Here is a 19,071-nt window from a genome sequence, read left to right on the forward strand (position 1 = left end):
CAAGGGGCTTAGTCCCATCCCAAGAGCAATAATAATAATAATAATAATAATAATAATAATAATAATAGTGCTGTAGCTGTTATGCATGAAGAGATTAAATTGTAGTTTTGTATCTTCCGCTCTTGTCTCAGTGGTAAAATTTTTTATTTTAGTGGTATATATATTTTTTTTTTTTTTTGCATGTCAGGTTCTTCAGGTGTTGACGTCGGCAATGGCATTACTGCGGAGATGTCGTGTGAATGCTGCCCTGACCATACAGCTGTTCTCTCAGCTCTTCCATTTCATCAACATGTGGTCTTTCAACAAGGTGGTGACATCGCCCACCAGTCCACATCCACAGCAACCCCACAGTGTATGTTACTGCACCAGAGCCTGGGGTCTGAGACTTAAATCAAAACTGGCACAGTTAGAAGCTTGGGCAGAACGACAAGGGTTGGAGCTTGCTGCTGATTGTCATCTGGCTCGAATTATACAAGCAGCACATCTCTTACAGGTACTGTTACTATACTGTATTTGGTTGGCAAAGCCATGAGATCTCAAGTTTCGTTAACTGAGCATGGTATTTTTGGTTAATAGGAGGATTAATAAAGGTTATGTAGTAAATGGACTGGATATGAATAAATGAATTCTAGAAACTAGAAAACACAGCATTTTGAACACTGCATCTCTTTCTGTCCTTGGGGTAGGGGACACCTACTCTGTTGGATCCCTTAAAAAAAGCTAACCTTGGATCACTGGACTGTGTTTGAGGTTAGTTCTTTCTAAGGGTTTCTACAGAGTAGGTGTCTCCACCCACATCTGAGGAGGGGAACAGATGCAGTTTCCAAAACGTGTTTTCTGGTTTCTAGAATACTGGATGATAGACAAATCAAAAAACGCAGTCATTCTGAGTCCTGTACGCCATCGTCAGAACCCTTTGAAATGGATCGGCTATGTTAATATTAAATGCCTAAAATGTGAATTTACTGATCAGCGAGTCAATTTATGATAGCTGTGCTGTCATCAGTATTTTGTGTTGTGTGTTTCTAATAATTTTTGTAGAAATTTTTAAGTCATTGTTCCTAGTTCTCAAATTAGGATGTTGCAAGTCTTACCTCCAAATGATAGAAAAACTCTGCCAGCTGCTCTGAATGAATCATTGCCATTCTAATTCCTACCCTTTGTGTCATTAATATCCAGTTCTGAAATATCTTATGTTCAAAATCCAGAATCACCCTTTATAGTATTTGAACTCATTGAGAAGTTTGATGAAATTAGTTGGCCTCGCCATAGCTTAAGCAGTTGATTGCTGGCTTCCCACTGCAGCGGCCCAGGTTTGATCCCGGGTCTGGTCAAGTGGGATTTGTAGTGGACAATGTGGCGCTGGGGCAGGTTCTCTCCGAGTACTTCGGTTTCCCCTCACAATCTTCATTCCACCAATTGCTCCACAATCACCCCCACCTATCATCTAGGGCTGGTACAATAGGCCAGAAGTGGCCACAGTACAAGGGACTTAGTCCCACCCCACTAGCAATAAAAAAAATAATTGATGAAATTACAGAACAAAATCCTTTCATCATTTCAAAGGTTTCCAAAATTTATTTTTATTTTTGATCGATATTTTAAGATCTGTTTTGAAATCGTGTCTAAATGATGGATGTGTGCTATAAGTACTGCCAACGACCATTAATTAGATTGACACTTCACGTTGGAGTTGGAAATGTCAAGAATCTCTGAAACATTAGCAGTGTAGTCCACTTGTGTGCATTGACGTTACCATCTCAGCACTAAACTGCTGTGGAAGCCTGAAATTATTATTCCAAGCTGTGCATATTGTGTAAGAATATTGTATTTTTCAAGAAATAGATGTAAATAGAAATGAATGTTATTTCTCAATTATAGAAGGTGATGTGGTTCACTTTATACTAGAGCAAAAGTTGCATACCAGTGGATCATTTGATAAACCTTTAAGCTTCTCTAGTAGTAGTTCATACTTGGTATTAGATTAAGTACAGTCTTGTAGCGTCAGCATAGCATAGTTGAGCATCTCAGAGCCAGGTGTGGACCAGTAATTGATCTCTCAACCCCTGTGCTATGCAGTGTAAGTTGCTTTTTCTGTATTCTGTGTTGTTGCTTGTGTTTGTTCTGCAGGCTCCAAAATACAATGCTGATGATCTAGCAACGTTAAGCTCAACATGCTTTAAACTCAACTCACTACAGCTACGAGCCCTTCTGTCAAAATATCAGCCGACATCTGATGAACCTCGACTGCCACATGAGCTGATAGAAAATGTGGTGAGGGTACGTTGAGATTGCTTTGGGTGGTGGCTGAGGATACATAATGCTGGTATTTGCCTGCCTAATTGCACCCTTGTTTATGTTAATTACTTATCACCTACTTTTGCCACTGGCCGCCTTTCTTATTCTGGTAATTCCCATCTTTGCTACAGAATCTTGTTGCTAATTGCAGCAGAGACTGTGATACTAGCATATGGTCATGATGTATCATATTTTTGTGTAATGATTAAACGTATTTAATTTTCTCTTAATTTGTCTGCTAAGTATTTTTCAGTGTTCTTAGTAACCTAACTGTGTGCAGGTTGGCTCACAATATTATAGAAGATGAGCAAATAGGTGAAGTTTTAAGGAAAAGTGGCAATCTTTATGAAAATCATCTCTGGAATGGCAGTTCGGATGATACAGAATCAGGAAATTGCAGTGACTGCATAACATAGGACCCTCTCAGACAATTCAGAGGTCCAGTTACACACTTCACATGTGTGTCACAGAGTAAAAGACAGATAATAAGAGATTTGATAAAAGTATTGCGAGGCAACGGGCTCAGTAAACTCTTCCCAACATGCAACAGTATAAGGGAGATTGTGCCTTCTATGTGGTCTGCGCCAAGCAACAATAGAAGACGGGGGTTTTGCAATTCAGTGATGTCATCAACAGTAGATTGTGTTTTCTGATCCAAAGTTATTGGATTTTACTTTTACAGTTATTTGATAACATATCTTGCCCATCCTGTAGAACCTAGATATGACCCTTACACCAAGATTCTACCCATAGTAGAAGATGTCAGTAGAGCCTTTCAGAATCCTGATATGCTCTAGTGAGTAGGTTTTGCAAGTTTTAGGATTTCCCTTTATTAAGAGACTACAGCATGTGTTCAGGCTATATGTAAATAACAAATTTGCATCAACTGCAGGTGGCAGAAAATGTAGCAGATGAATTGGCTCGCTCCGATGGACGGGAAGTGAGGCTGGAAGAGGAGCGAGAGCTGCAGCTCCCGTTCTTGCTGCCGGAAGATGGGTACAGCTGTGATGTTGTGCGTGGTGTGCCCCAGGGTTTGGCCGAGTTCTTGGCTCCTCTACAGCATGCTGGTCTCTGCAGAATGAGCACGCAGCCCACATCTAGCGGACTCTGGACCATATACATGACACACGAACCCAATCCAGGGGTAAGCTCTCATTTTTCTTCCATGCACTGTCACAAGACTGAGATTCAAAATAAGATGGGCCACTTTGTTTGTTTGTTTTAAAGTCTCATACTATGTTATTAAAGGCATGGAAAGCATGGCTAGCCTGTAGGATATATTAAATATAGCTTAGTTTAATTTAATATTACTGGTTTTCTGGATCTTACTTGTCATTTTATACTTTAAAAAATAGAACACAGCATTCCAGGAACTGGATGGGCTCATGTCCTAAGGTGAGAGGTACCTGCTTAATTTTGTCTGTAACAAAAAAAAGAAAACTAATCCAAACCACTTATTGCCCCCCCCCCCTGGTTGGAGAGAATCCCTAGCCATGGAACAAAGTACAGAAGTACTAATGCAATATACCATTGTTGGAACCCTTAAGAATTTGGTTTAGTTGTCGTTTGTTAATTAGGCTATTTTGCAATGAAGCATTAAAATGTAAATGGTGTCACTGCTTATTCACAGGTGGTTTAATTTGTGGTGCTTACTTTGTACTAAATTTAATTTAATCGGGAAATTGATATTGCAGGCTCGAAGTCCAAGTGCAATGAGCAATAGATCAGGCGGCTATCCACCTCCTCGGCAAGAACCTGAAATTCAAGTCATCAAACTTAACAAGTCAAACAATGGTATGGGACTCAGCATTGTTGCAGCAAAGGTGAGTACCCGTGCCATATTATGCTTAGTTTGTTTCTGCTGCAAGTTCCAGTGCTTGAAAGCAGAGTAGGATTTGGGGTTCGCACAGCTGACGTTTTGGAGGAAGATGCTGTCTCCATTTCCAGAGTTATAGAATAAGCCAAGCAAGAAGCCAGCATGAAGCAGTTGCAAGAGGCTTCTGCACTAAATATGGAGGCAGCATATTCCTGTGAAACGTCAGTTGACGTTCTGCAGGACTGCATCTGAGAAGAAACGGGTTGCAAATTTCTTTTGAATGATGGGAACTTCGAGAAGTCTATAAGTTATAGTAGGCATGTTATGAATCTGTCTATCTGTGGCCCTGCAGTCATTTTGTTGGACCTAAGCTACTTTTTTTCAGTTTCGTAATCCTATACACAGTCGGTAAGACTCCTTGGATGGGGGATCAGCTTGTTGCAAGGCCACTATTTATACAGAGACAGCCATGCCTTGAGTGGGGTTCGAACCCACGATCCCAGCTTTCGAGCAAGTGAAGACATTTCTTCCCTTACATTGGACGACCACTGTAGTCAGCATTTTATGAATCTGCTGAAAGAAAATGTGAATTTAAATAATTAGATTATGAACAGCTCTACACCTGTGTTCTTACATCAGGATATGTTTTATACATTATTTTGGCACACTGTCATGTAGATACTTAGTGAATAAAAAGTATTTTTGTAGAAAGTGTCACCATTATATATATTCATGTAGCATAGGAACACAGTGTCAACATTCAGAATGCCTTGACATTGGCAAGAGATTCAGTCTGTAGAGTGAACCTGCCTTGTTCTTTGCAATGATCTCTGAAAAACTAAGAAATTATTATGAATATTTTAAAAGTTCTGCAGACACCCAGACAGTTTTCTGAGGACATGAAGTTGTCAGATGGGGGCACAATTAGCAATCCGTGCTCTAGAACCTTTCGTTATTATAACAGTTTGGTGTTGATTATGCATATGCTCATGTTTTCATTTCAGTAATTTGCAATGGATATTTGAGATACCTGCATATCTTAATTGTATTGTTTTTAATGATTTGCTAGACTTCGGATATTTTGTGCACTCATCACTGAGTATGCAGTTATGTTTATGTGTGAAATTATGAACCTGAAACAGTGAAGTGACTTTTTATGCTAATCATAACATACAGTATTTGAATTGGTCCATTGTACACTATTATGTTGACCAGAAAAATATTTTTCTTTAACATTTCTTGTGCTAATTACTGCAAGTCCAAACATACAATTCAGAAGACCAAAGCATCACCATACCACCATTTGGCGATTTTTAAAACATTTGTCATATTCAGTGAAACCTTGATTTTATGTTCTTTAAGGGGCCCGTGAAGTAAATGTAAAATCAAGGAAATTAGAAAGGTACAGTGGAAAGAAAGTTTGATTTTCTTTGTACCATTACTTTGGAAGATCATTTAAAAATAAATGTTTGAACACTTAACAGTGTAGATGTGGATGCAAACATGGTTTTGGGTTTATTTTATGATGCTTTATCAACTGTTGTTATTATGTAGCATTGGTAAGATGATTATAACTGATGAATGTAAAGGCTAAGGAAGAAAGAGGTCATAGCTTGGATTTCTGTGTTTTCCAGTTAGATGGCTGCTTATCACTACCATCAACATTGTACGCAAGGGGTACAGTAATTTTCTGTCAGACTTTATGCCACCATGGCGAAAATCTAAAAAATTGAAGGTTTTGTTAGGTTGTAGATTGGAAAATAGATTTGTCTCATCAGTATTATACATACTGCCACAGTCAGTAAGTTCGTGGAATGGCCACAAAGCATCGTACAGGAATTTACTGCCAATATGTTTCAGCGATGTTTTCGGCAGCTATATCAACGTTGGCAGACTTGCATAGCGGCTAACGGCAACTATTTTGAGGGCCGATGGGGATCTGCGTAAGTGTATGTGAATACCTTGTAATATGATGCGATAAAACCACATTCCACGAATGAATAATGAATTCTGATGAGCTGGAGATTCAGCAACTTAGGTACATGTTCTTGTCATGTAGCCCAGTTCAGGCTTGTCTTACACTGCTGCTTGTAGCAGGTCCAGAGAGCCTACCAACATATCGTTTTCAGGCTTTGCAGAAAAAAATAAATGCTCATAGAATGAAATGTTTGCTCAATTAAATTGTAAAGTTACATTGCAGCATCCTCTTACCCATCAGTTAGTATTCAAGTTACTGATTCAACCGTCTTGCGTTCAACACATCTTTCTAAAACTTATTTAAAAGTGTCTCCACATCACACTACATGTTTCGACCAACAGTGGTCATCATCATTGTTCAAAATTGTTGATGAAAATTACTGTTCTTCCATTTTGTAGTTTCAGTTTTTGATATGTGGTCCTGTCTGTGTGCTACTGTGTCCCACTGTGGTGGGCAGCTCTTCCTATTGTTGTGTGTCTTTGTTTTGAGTGCTGAACTCCTGATGATGACCACTGTTGGTTGAAACATGTTATGTGAGGTTTTTAACTCAGTTTTTCCTGTAGCTGCTATGTTGCCACATGAACTGAGTGTTGGGGAAGCATATGCATGCGCCTGTCCTAGACACTTCGCAACTTCATACCTACACACATCCACAGATACCCTTCTTGGCTCTTCAAGAAACACGAAATGCCCCATTGCACACACATAGACACTGAATGGTTCTACAGCTGTACCATGCATAACTCTGTGGTGGACATGCAAGGGGAAGACAGCCTTGGGTTTGGTCCTAATGAGTATGGATGGCTAGTGCGAACATGTGTCAAAGCAGACTTAGAATAGTGTGTGTGTGTGTGTGGTGAATCACAAAGTGAGTTCACTGCAGTAGTTCGTGTGGTGAATTGCAAGTGAGTTCAGTGCAAGATGCATAAGGACAGTAGTGGCATTCAGTGCACAGAAACAAGTGGACGTCAGTAACTTAAATGGCTACTGACAGTGGCGATCATGAAAAGTAAAAGTAAGTAAAGGTATCCCTGTAACAGGATGTGGAGGCCCATAGGGTTGTGAGATGTTGAGGTTCCCACATTATCTAGACAATTGGCTCATAGATGGTGGCAAGGTTGTCAGCCCTACACGCCGGCCGCCCTTTACCCCCGAGATTATTCCAAGAATATTCCTGGTACTCGTTTCTGTTAGAGGCTGTGTGGACCCTAGGGCCATAGTGCGGCTGGAAGTATTAGGTAAATTGAAAAAATGCAGTGACCTCATTGGAACTTGAACCTGCGACCTTCTGGCTTGTAGCATAGAGCCTCAAGCAGCTACGCTACCGCGTTCCTCAGTGAGATCATAACTGTTCCAAAAAAAGATAAGTGTTAGGATATTAAGTTCTCAAAATTTTGTTGCTTGGCTTGCAGTTATCGTTATAAACATGTTTGGAATGGAGTGTATTATGCTGATAGACAGTTTGCCCCTCCAACCACCCTGTGATCATCTGAAATGTAGTTGTCAAGATATATGAGAAAAAGCCATTACATAAAAAATATGTTTGGACTAACAGTAACTTGGACTGCAGTGTTGAGTGATTCAGTGATAGTGAACAGTGAACTGTGAATGCTGTGTAAGGGAAGAGTTGTGGACTAATTTCTGCTACTTCCTGTCATTGCTTAGAGAAATGGGAAAACTAATAAACCTCAGCTTAGTCAGTGCCCTAATCGAGATTTGAACAGTGTCTCCTTAATCAGTATGTTATGTCGTGAGCCCACTTCCTCTGTGTGCAGAGGAGGAGAAGATTAACATGTCTTATGAATTATTTTCTTTCAGTCTTGCTTATTTTACTGTCATGACAAGAGGCTAATGCTACCAAAGGAAACCATAAACATAATGTCTTTTTGTTACATCGGCACTAACTTCGATGACAAGTGGCGGTCTCTGGGTCTGTATAATTCGCTTGTGGCCTAAAACCATGGAGCTTGTTGTTTCTGTTTGTTCTGTTACATTTGTAAGATTGATATCTCGACAGAATTTCTAGCTATTTCTTTAAGCACAATAGATCATTGAAGGGCGCAGTGCGGGGGGGGGGCGGTTTTTATGGCCCACCCCTTACATAGCTATTTGTTTGGCCTCCAAACTGATATCGGTCATTACTGATTTATGACATTTGGAAAATAATTTGCCGTCGTTATTGAACTTCTGGGCTCCTCATGCCCACCAGGGGTTGGTGATGTGGACAGTAAAGATGAAAGAGACTGGAAAGGTAGTCCACCCCCCCCCCCCACTCGACTGTCATGTAGCACCAACTTTGGAACAGTCAGGGTCAGAGTTTCTGAACCAGGCTGGAGGCTCTGAGACTGAGAGGAAAGAAAGCAACAATTAAATATTGACTTCAGATTCATTTAAGTTCATTGCTCTTTCAGTTGGATCTCTTGCTTCATGTTGAGTTAGAATATTGGCAGTGGACTGGATGGTTGTTTTGATATTTTAGTGGTTTTATTCATCCATTCACGGAAATTCTTGGGCAGTGCATCTTCAGTTTCATTCCATAGGGTATAGCTTTTCCAGGTCAGCATGTATAATCATTGGCCTCGTATTTATTCACTATTAATCTTGCACGCAACAAGAAGTTTTAAACTTTACTGAAGATGAAGAAAGTCGTCTTCTGGGTTTAGGCACCGTGTATTCTTCGTTTTGGCCGACGTTTCGGAGGAACCTTTCGGAGCAGCACCTTTCACATCCTATCACCACAGCTACTGCTCTCCGCATTCCAAGCCATTCAACTGCTCTGAAGATGGAGGCGCTACGTTCTTCCGAAACGTCGGCCAAAACGAAGAATACACGGTGCCTAAACCCAGAAGACGACTTTCTTCATTGTCATCGCCGTGAAAACCTCAAAACTTACGTTTACTGAAGATGTTTCACATCTTATCACCAGAATGCCAGACTAAAGCATGACATTAGCTAACATCTCAGGTCATATATGGAAATGACACGAAAGGATAAAAATTGCATTCATGAAGAAATTAAGAGAAGATTAAATCTGGATATATTAAATCTTTTGTCTTTCCAACTGCCATCAAAGAATGTAAAGATTAAGATATTAAAGAAGCTATAATTTTGCATGTGAAAGACGGGTTTTCGCATTGAGAGTAGCGTGTAGACTGAGGGTGTTTGAGAACTGGGTGCTGAGGAGAATATTTGGACCCAAGAGGGCGGAAGTAGCCGGACGCTGGGGAAAATACCACAGTGGGCTTTATAATTTGTATTCATTGACAAATATATTTAGGATGCTGAAATGAAGAAAAATATGGTGTGTGGGACATGTAGAACACATGGAAGGGGGTGGGTGGGAAGGGAAATGTATGCTTGAGGGTTGGTAGGAGAACCTGAAAGGAAAAGATAATAGGAAGATACAGGCATAGATGGGTTGATAATATTAAAATGGATCTTAAGTAAATAGAATGGGAAGGTGTGGACTGAATTTATCTACATATATATATATATATACAGGTTTGGGCTGAATCATGTGATCTAGAATACCAGGGTATCTTGTGAACACGGTAATGAATCCTGAAGTTCCTTAAAAGGCAGGAAATTTCTTGACAATCAGAGTTACTGTTGGTTTCTGAAGAAGAGGTTAAGTGGGCAGTTAGTGGTTTGTTATTTGCTGCCGTCACCGTAAAATTTGGTGAAGGTCCTGTTCTTTTATTTGTTGATATTTGCACACCCCCACGTCCCTCTTCCCCTCCCTTCGGCTCCTTCCTGACCCGACCAGGAGAAGCGTACACAAAGGAAGTTTCACGTGGGATGGAGTACTCGGTTTGTGTTACAACCGAGCGTCTCCTGTAAGCTTAGCGGTTACGATATACAGCCCAGCTACTGCCATGTGCATGTAGTAGAGTGCATTGGCCTGAACACAGCCCGATCTGTTGTTCTTTTTTTTTTTATTGTATAAAAAAAGAAACACAGCCAGGTTCCAGCCAAGCCAGTTTTCGTGACCTTTGACCCTCCCCACTTGACTGTGGGCAACCACGTGCACTTTTCGACAAAGCCGAACCTCAACGAGAATTTCCGAACATGTCCGACACTTTCCTGGCTTCTTCTTCCTTCGTGTTTTGTTTTGTGTTATAATAAACATTGTCACGTTCATACGTCTGTAGTGAAGTGTGCTGTGCGAATAGTAGTAGCAATAATGGCGAGCCGCGTTAATTCAAAGTTAGTTTATATATGAAAGATGTGTGCTACATAAGTTACGCAGGCGCGTGGGTTGCAGAATAATTTCGACTTGGCGCGAACTCTGAACTTTGTATGGCCATACTCAAACTTTGAGAAAATTAGGAGGGAAGTGTCTCGAATACAAATTCCACACGAATTGTTCCTCTCCGATTCTGAGCTAAAGAAAATGATAATTTGTAGTGGTAACTGATATATTATTGGTACTTTGAATGACCATACTCAAAGTGGAACTGGGTTTCTGAAAACGCTAATGAAGTGACCGAGGGAGAGTGTACTCACATCAGTAAGAAAGTGCTGAGTTCTGCTGCATTATTCAGAAGGAGCCGTGAGTGCACCGTTACTTAAACTTGAAATGACATAAACAACGAAGGAACGATGCTGCGACACAGATACTACTCCAGCAGTAACTTAAGTGATGGACGAACTCTGGATAACCGGGTTCGATGTATTAGTAATGGGCCATGTGCCCAAAAGCAGCCGGAACTGCGGGAGCGTTCCGACAGGCGTTCACATAGGCACGCATTGTTGCCAAAGACTGAACACATTCGAGGAAATAGGAATCCCCCGCTGTTAATGGTGAAACCAATCAAACGCTGCGAACAAAACGATATTAAGGTATGATTAAACTAAGATCAGTAGAACGGAAAGTTTGCATCTGTTGGCAGTGTTAATATAAAATTAATGTCCAGAGATCTGGCGAATGCATCCAACATGTGCGCTGTACTTTGTCCACCCCTGTCCTGTGTCTCTTGTCCACTTTATTTCATTTTGAAAATGGAACTTTGCACAATAAATTACTTCACATAAGGTGTCTCATTGCCGAGATCAGCAGATAGGGCTATTGGTACGACAGTAAGAAATGCTTTCTTGCTAAAATCACGAGTCCGGATTGCACCATTAGTTAAGGGTGCCCCTCAAGTCTCCTGTTTAGTGACAGTTGCGGCTTGTTTCCTGATGCCTAAACTGCCGGGGCATGATGCTGACCCCTTCTCGCTTATGCGCATGTCAAGAATGCGCAGAACCGTACTTCCATGCTCGCATGTGGCAGGTGAACCTAACCTTTACTTAATGCATTGCATTGCAGCTGCACCCCCACCCCCAAATGAATGAACCTTGACAGCTGTGTCAGCAATGTGATGGAATTTGTACGGTGTGATAGGGGTTAGAATCCCAAGTGTTTCTCAGCGCACTCCCAGAATGATCCTGGGGGTCACTCGGCCGCGTGTTCAGTGTTCTCCCCATGGGGCAAAGCGGCCGGCGTGTGAAGTTGCACCTATGTCAGAGAAGTTGTCCAGGTTATTGGATATTGAGGTGTCTGTAAATAAACGTTAAATGTGGAGTGAACAGAATAGCGCACTGAATGAATTGTATGTGAAGCTCATTTCTAGTGTCCAGAATCATTCGTGACTCCAATAAGCCGTTCCTAGTACGCAGCACATACTGTACGCGGTATGCTAAGTATTAGCCGGTTGCACTTATTAATGTTGTAAGTGAATGGCACTTGGTGCGATTAGTTAACAGTGTACGCAGTCGCAGTTCTGTGTTCTCAGCTTCCATATAAAGTTGCCTTAACTTAAATTATGTAATTATAGAACGCCTGTTTATGGAGTAAAGATTTGTGGCCATCAAGTATGAGGAAGATGCTTTGAAATCATCAGACAGTAAAGGAGTGCACGTAGAAGCTAACTTCAAACCTCTCCTATTTTCTGAGGGAGAGACTCGTGTTTCTAAAAATTATATATCCCTCGAAATCTGGAGATAGGCTGCCTTTGCAGCACAATAATTTTATTACTATGTATGAGAAAGTAATATTACACCAGAAAAGTTAACTGATTGTTCACTGCTCACTACTTTCATAGCTATGGGAAAGCAATGTTACACGAGACAAGCCATCTCATCTGCTTATCTCGAAGTGTTACGCTTCGGACCCGAGTCGAATCGTTTTCGTAGTTTCGCAATAAACGTTTAACTGTAACCCCCCCCGTGTGAAGAATCCGATCTCCAGGAGTAAACTAAGTTCTGTGTAGGAACTGGCCTGTCACAGGGGGATCCCTTGAATTTCTGTGCGAACAGAGACCACGCAGTTGCCGTAACGAAATTTGGATTGAATTCTAGTGAACAGAATATTTAAGGCCATATAGTCGGTGTAGCCCAACGTCTTAAAGTAGCGATGCCGGAGAATATCGCACAATGAGGGGCTTCAGAATTATTGGATGATCAAATCAAGGAGGGTAAGGTGAGGCATGTAACACGCATATGTGAAGTGAACTGTAGTCGGAAAACTTGAAAACCTAGACTTAGTTGGGAGGATAATATTAAAATGAATCTTCAGTGAATAGGATATGAGGATGTATGAGCCCACTTCATTTTTCTGCCTCAGGATGGGATCTAGGTGCTTGTTCCTATAAAAGATGGGCAATGCCCTGACTAGCTAAGTGACTGATAGCTTGTCGAGAGTTTTACTTGATCATGAAGCGTCATTTTCTGTTATCTCCATTAAGAGGAAATGAGGAGTTCGTTGACGTTGATGTTCGCATTTCAAACGCACCTGCCTGCGGTGAATTTTCCTGACGTTTCATTGTTACAGGTCACAATGCTCAAAACCCTCGCTATAGTCAGTTAAAATTAATAAGACTGTGACTTACAGCGATAGTCTTTTTCTGGCAACAGCCGTAATTTTGGCAGAGCTATTGTAGCTTGAATGAATAGAAGGAGGAGGAAAAGACTTGAGCCCATCCCCTCTGAAAATGCTGGACCGTGAGAACCGTCATATGACGTTTCGTAATATTTTACACAAAGAAAAGTGCCTGGGATCCTGAGCATTGAGACCGTAGTACCATGGAGTACGTAACAATGCTAATTACTAAGGGTCATGTGAATACAGTTCCCAGCCATCTCCGGTATACGGGGGGCAGTCACCGAAGCGTGTTTATTTCTTAATGCCCGTCGCAGTACCCCTGTTTTCCTAAACGTTACGGAAGGGTGCTGTGAAGAACAGGATGCTGAAGTACAGATGTCGATCGACAGCCGCGATGGTTACGTTCCTGGAAACTAACAGCGCACTTTTCGGGAACTGGGAGTAGGAGAAGCCGTGGCCGCTGTTAACAGTCAACGAAACCTAAGTTATCTCTTCCACGAAATCGTAAAGTTGTCTTTGCTTAATTAAGCACCACACCATGAAAACGTCGGGCAGTTATAGCTCCATGCATTTCTAATTTCAGCACTTGATGGAGGTTAATTGTCCCATCACTCGATACTAAATAGCCTGACTTACTGGCAGCGTGGTTAAATAAACAAGTATATGTCTGCTGTTCTGTACATCTATACTACCGGGAAACGCGTTGGAAGGAAGGGGAACCCCCGCAGAGAGTCCGAGGAAGGGAATTGCGGGCGATGGAACAAGTTTTGAGCTTAGTGGAAATGGCACCAGGAGCGTTGCATACCGCGAAGAAAGCGAGAGCCAAGCCGCTTATGCAATGTTACAGATTCGCGTTTGTTAAACAGCAAGAGAAACGGCTCATTATCGGCTTAATAACTTGGATCGACAGCTCTGAGATATGTTGGGTAGGAAATAAGTGCCAGCCAGTGATAAATTAAATCACATTAACCATGTTCACGCGTGCCCCGTTGGTTGAGGCGTTCTGCTACAAGCCGAGGGTCGCGGATTGGATTCCCGATAAGGTGGATTTTTACAATTGATATAATCCAGCCGCGCTGTGGCCCAGTGGTCGACTCAGCCTCTTAACAGAAATGAGTACCAGGAGTGTTCCTGGCCGGCGCGTAAGGCTGACAACCTCACCGCCATCTATGAGCCGACTCTCTAGAGAAAATGTGGGAGCCTCGACGTCTCACAACCCTATGGGCCTCCACGGCCTGTTACAGGGGTAGCTGTTTAACCAACCTTTCGCCATCCATCAGTGTCCACCTGCTACCGCTGTGACTCTGGCAAGCGTAGCGTGAAGCCCGTTGCTAGGTGACGTGATGTAGAGACAGACAGCGCATGCGTCTTCATTTGGAGGAAGTGGCGTGGAACAGCGGAAGGGAAACCACATGGAAATGAAATGTGGGAAAGTGGGAGTAAGAAGAGAGGCAGGAGGTAGCTTCAGTGCGAAGACAGTCATGCGTGGATGTGGATCAGTGCAATTGCACTGAATGATCTTTTCGTTGTTATATTTGTAGCTTTCGGCTCTGATTTGGAATGGAGATGGTAACATCATGTACCGGATATGAAAGGATTCGGGATAATTCGGTTGGAAAATTGTTAACGTTCCTTCTACCCTCCCAAATTCTGAAGAATAAACTGCACAGAATGGTTTTTATATATATATTTTAGCACATTTTCCTTATTTTAAAAAATAAAAGGCGTGTTAGATCACCTTGCTGCCTGTGTACCCCTCCCCCCAATTTTTTACGCTTATGAGATTACCTTTGTCTCTGTATATCCCCCTTCCCTAATTTCTGTTAGGAAGCTTATGAAATCGCCTTGCTGCCTGTGTACCCCTCCACATATTTTCGGGTTTCTCTGCGAGTGAGAGGGTGCCCCAGCTATACCCCCTGCACTGGGTTCCCATTTCGTCGCCCTCTGCGACTCGCAGGGCTACGGTGGGGTATTCCACACGGGGATGTTTATTATTCATTGTCACGTGATCGATCGCCGCTGTGGCGTGAGTTAAATCAGCTCTAGTAGATTGCGCGGTTGGGCTCCGGCGAATCGTCCAGGATTGCCACTGCAGGGTGATAAACCCAAACCCTCCAAGCCTTTTAGAACATGGGTCACTTCGTGGACCGCATAGAGGAATTCAGTTGTTGAAGGTGCCCCATGTCAGTAAATCTTCGCACATATCGTGACTTTTATAATGCTGGCCCTGTTTCTATTGCTTTTGTAGTTCCAAAGAAGCCTTCCAAGTCCGAGCGAGGCTTTGTATAACGTTTAGTAAGAAGCCCCCTTTTACGGTCAGGAGTTCTAAACCCCACGCCCTAAGATGGAGGACTCTTCGCAAATACCCTACATACCTTTTCCTCCGTCCGCGACCTGAGGATGCTCCATGCTCTTGTGGCAAGGAGCCCACGTATTGAAAGAGATATTAGAGAAGTAGGTTGTGGGGGTGGGGCCTCTGGGATAGAGGCCAGTGGCACGATGTTATTGACACGGTGATGAACCTTTGGGATCTATAAAGTGTTGGGAAATTGATTCTGTATTTCAGCATCCTGTTGTAATTATTCACATTAGCGTCCATTTTTTCTATAATACGTCTAGATTGCAACACTTTTTATTTTTCACTTCAGTACACTCTCTAGCACTACATGTTTCGGCCTCAAACGGCCATCTTCAGGTGTTTTTTACAGATGTCTGTAGTGTTAGAGAGTGTATTGAAGTGAAAAATAAAAAGTATTGCAATCTAGACGGATTATAGACAAATGGACGCTAATGTTGGCTTCTGACAGAAGTGGGTTACCTATTTGTCCTACATACTTGAAAACCGAGTCGGGTGTGGCAATCTTCTTTGCGTCACCTATAAAGTAGGCGTTACAGTGTAGCTCAGATCGTTCAGGCGAAAGTGAATGCGTTTTAAGCTTCAGAGCACAGCCGTCGCGAAACAATAGCAGGGCGGCAGAACACTGGCAATGACCTCAGAACGACTTCATTACCTTCGAGGTAATGTCAGAGGATGACCTTTCCCCTAAGTATCGCGATGTTCACGGTGTACACTCGGACACAAAGATGACGGTCAGCTGGCTTCGGTTCGGGAACCGCAGGATTGCGCACGCTTGGTCCTTTAACCCCAGTAAGAGCAGGCCACTCACCCCTGCAGTGTTCTGTGCAGTTACTGCGAGGTCTCGCGTGGGTCATATGCTGTAGTCAGTCTAGAGACATCTGACCTCGAGGCCCTAAGCCCTAAGCCCATGGGTAGCTTGACTATTATCACTTCATTATGTCGTTATATGTATTTATACCGATAGGCAGTTTGGACACTCCCGGCACTGTCATCACGAACGGTGTTCAGCGATTGGGGTTAGCTCTAAGGGACCCAACATAGTAAGTTTCTCACTTCTCACCTGAGAATGGAAACATCCAGCTTCCGAAACGTTGTGTTCACTGTGTAAGATTTGAGGTTTTCACGGCGGTGACTATGAAGAAAGCAGTCTTCTGGGATTTGGCATCGTGTATATGTGGTGTTAACCGACGTTTCGGAGGAACGTCTGCTTTTACCGGTTCTCACGGTCTCTTCACTTGGGGATTTCTTATATTTTCCTTCTACCCTGAAGATTGAGGCGATACGTTCCTCCGAAACGTCTGTTAACACCACATATACACGGTGCCAAATCCCAGAAGACTGCTTTCTTCGTTGTGTTCACTGTTTGTAAAATACCGGACGATGGGGAAGTCCAAAGACCCAATAATTCTGAGGGTATTATCTTGTTAAGTATTAGAAAATACGGCTCGTTTACGGTTTCATACAGCTTCTTCGGTAATTCTCTATACTTCTCTTTTCCCCTGGGTTTGTATTTCGTTTTTGATACCAGGTTTTATCGTACAAGTCGTTTCCAGATAGTTGGAATTAATTGTGCTATATGCCTACATCTTTTGGACACTCAACGAGAGGTGTTTAGATAGCTCGTTAATCATATGATCTGTCAGGATTTCGTGTAGCATGGAAACTATAGACAAACATGTATGTCCTCCTGTGTTCCTTGCAGTTGGTTAAGCGTACATGTGGCCTGCTTATAAAATTTCATTAACGTTTTATGATGTATATAAAATTCCACTTATGGTCTTACGTATATTGAACGTTATTATGGAACAGTGTGGCTTAAACTTGAAATTGCCCAAAGGCTTAATCGAACTGAAAAAAATGAACCGTCCAGCAATCTCAACGCTTTTACCAGGGCACAGACGGACGGACAGGCATGATCTCTACATGAAACTTCTTGTAACTTTATAAGAACGCGTATACTTGAACTATTTATGCATATTTATGCCACAAATGACTGAAACCATTTATCATACCGTCCGGTTTGGCGACAAAAATTGGCCAAACCTTCCCCCCCCCACAAGATCCAGCGTAGGCCGCTTTAGGAGTAAAGCCCTTCGCGCTGTGCGTTGCTTACTACTCCTTATGGGGAGTGTGGCGGCTTTTTGACTTTTGAACTTTGTCATGCTAGGCTGCATCTCTTTACATTGCTATACTAAATGTAATTTCTCACGGACGCCCAAAGCGCCCGGAAGTGCGACATCATTAAGGCTGTGTACACAACTGTTCCTTTTTGGTTGCCTGTGTTCAGAGTCTCCAGGAATCGGAAATTAGAGTAATTGTCTTGTAACAGCAGCAGAACACTTCTGCAGTTGGATGTTCAGCCTAGCTTGACGATGAGTCATTGGAATCAAGTTTAATTTTTTTTGTACAATGGAACACACTTATTTTTTGTTCTTTTGTGAGGGGGAATTTGAAGAGAGAAGTTTCTCTTCACGCTGATTTAACCGTGTTTCTTGTAGGGGAGAATGGTGACTAGGGCACTCATGTCCTATTTAGGTGCAAGGTATTTTATAGGCTTGCCACAAAGAATGCCGTGTCGGATCCGTGTGGTCTTTCAAGCCATCAACCTATTGTGCTGTGTTATGTAACATTTGACATGAAAGGCTCTCACAAACATATTCAGCTTCAGGCTGTTTGAGATTGTCATTTTACGTGTTTGTGGCTTAAATTAACTTACATACAGAGTGTTTTTTTAACATATTTAAAAATGTTGACGTTTGTATCATGTTTTCATTATATAACATGATGGTGTGAAACTTTCGCAGACATTTCTACCGATTTATGAAATGCATTTGTTAAACGAAAACCCGTTGGATCTGACGTCCTTGAAGTTCACTGACTTTTGCAATTGAGCAATGAAATTGCACAGAATTTTTGTCAGAGCTGCTATAGAAATTCACCCAGATTCTGACTGAGTGGAAGTTTTCAGTTCTTGTTTATGTGCAGGTATTTCTGATAGACTCGGGTTTTCAGAGAATTCCACAGAATATAGTCACAAGGGTTTAGGTCTGGGAAGGTTGATGGTCGTTGAGGATTGTCCTTAAAAACATTTCATTTACTTTTTTTTTTTCATTCCATTTATTTACATGCCACCAATCCATTACAAGGCCTTAGGACCCAGGATAAAGACAGTAATCCAATATAACAGAAACAGTATATAATATAAACAAGTATGTATTAATTATAAATTTGTAATGAAAGATGTAATGTAAATATGAAATTTACAAGTCACTTTTCAATGCCTGATAATTAAATCTATAGTTCCATATACGATTTGAATGAGGATGTTATAAATACATGATCATTCAACTTATGTATTGATCACATAAGGACGGAATATTTTAGTGTATCCAAGAATAAAATATACCTTTACAATTTTTCAGTTAACACCATAACAACATGGTAATATAGCAATATAAATATAAAAATCTAAAATATACACTTGATTATACAGTGCGTACAATCAAGTGCGCGCCCCGGCTGCAATTTGCCGTGAGTCATACCACCGCAGAACGGATGCAACTCCTTCCCGCGACTGCAGTGCTCCTACGCCGATGGTTGCATAATCGGAACCCGAGGTTGCATTAAACAGTCAGTCTTTGTCTTGCTGTGGAAGTGGAGTGGAATGTTTACAGCTGTCGACAGACGGTGGAAATGAAGTTCACTATTAAACAGCGTGTGTTTATTGTCGAAACTATTGCAAGGAAAAACATTTA

At 41.8% G+C, this 19,071-nt stretch overlaps 1 protein-coding gene across 8 annotated transcripts in view; it reads left to right on the top strand.

Moving 5' to 3' along the window:
- LOC111865986 (afadin) overlaps window positions 1-19,071 on the top strand; it is a 211,199-nt gene that overhangs the window by 153,159 nt on the left and 38,969 nt on the right. For 7 of the 8 annotated variants that reach the window (XM_023854438.2, XM_023854437.2, XM_023854442.2 and 4 more), the window contains 4 exons: window positions 188-493; window positions 2,131-2,280; window positions 3,191-3,442; window positions 3,993-4,121. In XM_023854438.2, the coding sequence (XP_023710206.1) occupies window positions 188-493; window positions 2,131-2,280; window positions 3,191-3,442; window positions 3,993-4,121 (837 nt within the window). The remainder of the gene's footprint in view (window positions 1-187; window positions 494-2,130; window positions 2,281-3,190; window positions 3,443-3,992; window positions 4,122-19,071) is intronic. The other variant, XM_023854440.2, reaches the window with a different exon arrangement.

Source organism: Cryptotermes secundus, unplaced genomic scaffold (assembly GCF_002891405.2).
Source record: "Cryptotermes secundus unplaced genomic scaffold, Csec_1.0 scaffold72, whole genome shotgun sequence".
Taxonomy (NCBI): domain Eukaryota; kingdom Metazoa; phylum Arthropoda; class Insecta; order Blattodea; family Kalotermitidae; genus Cryptotermes; species Cryptotermes secundus.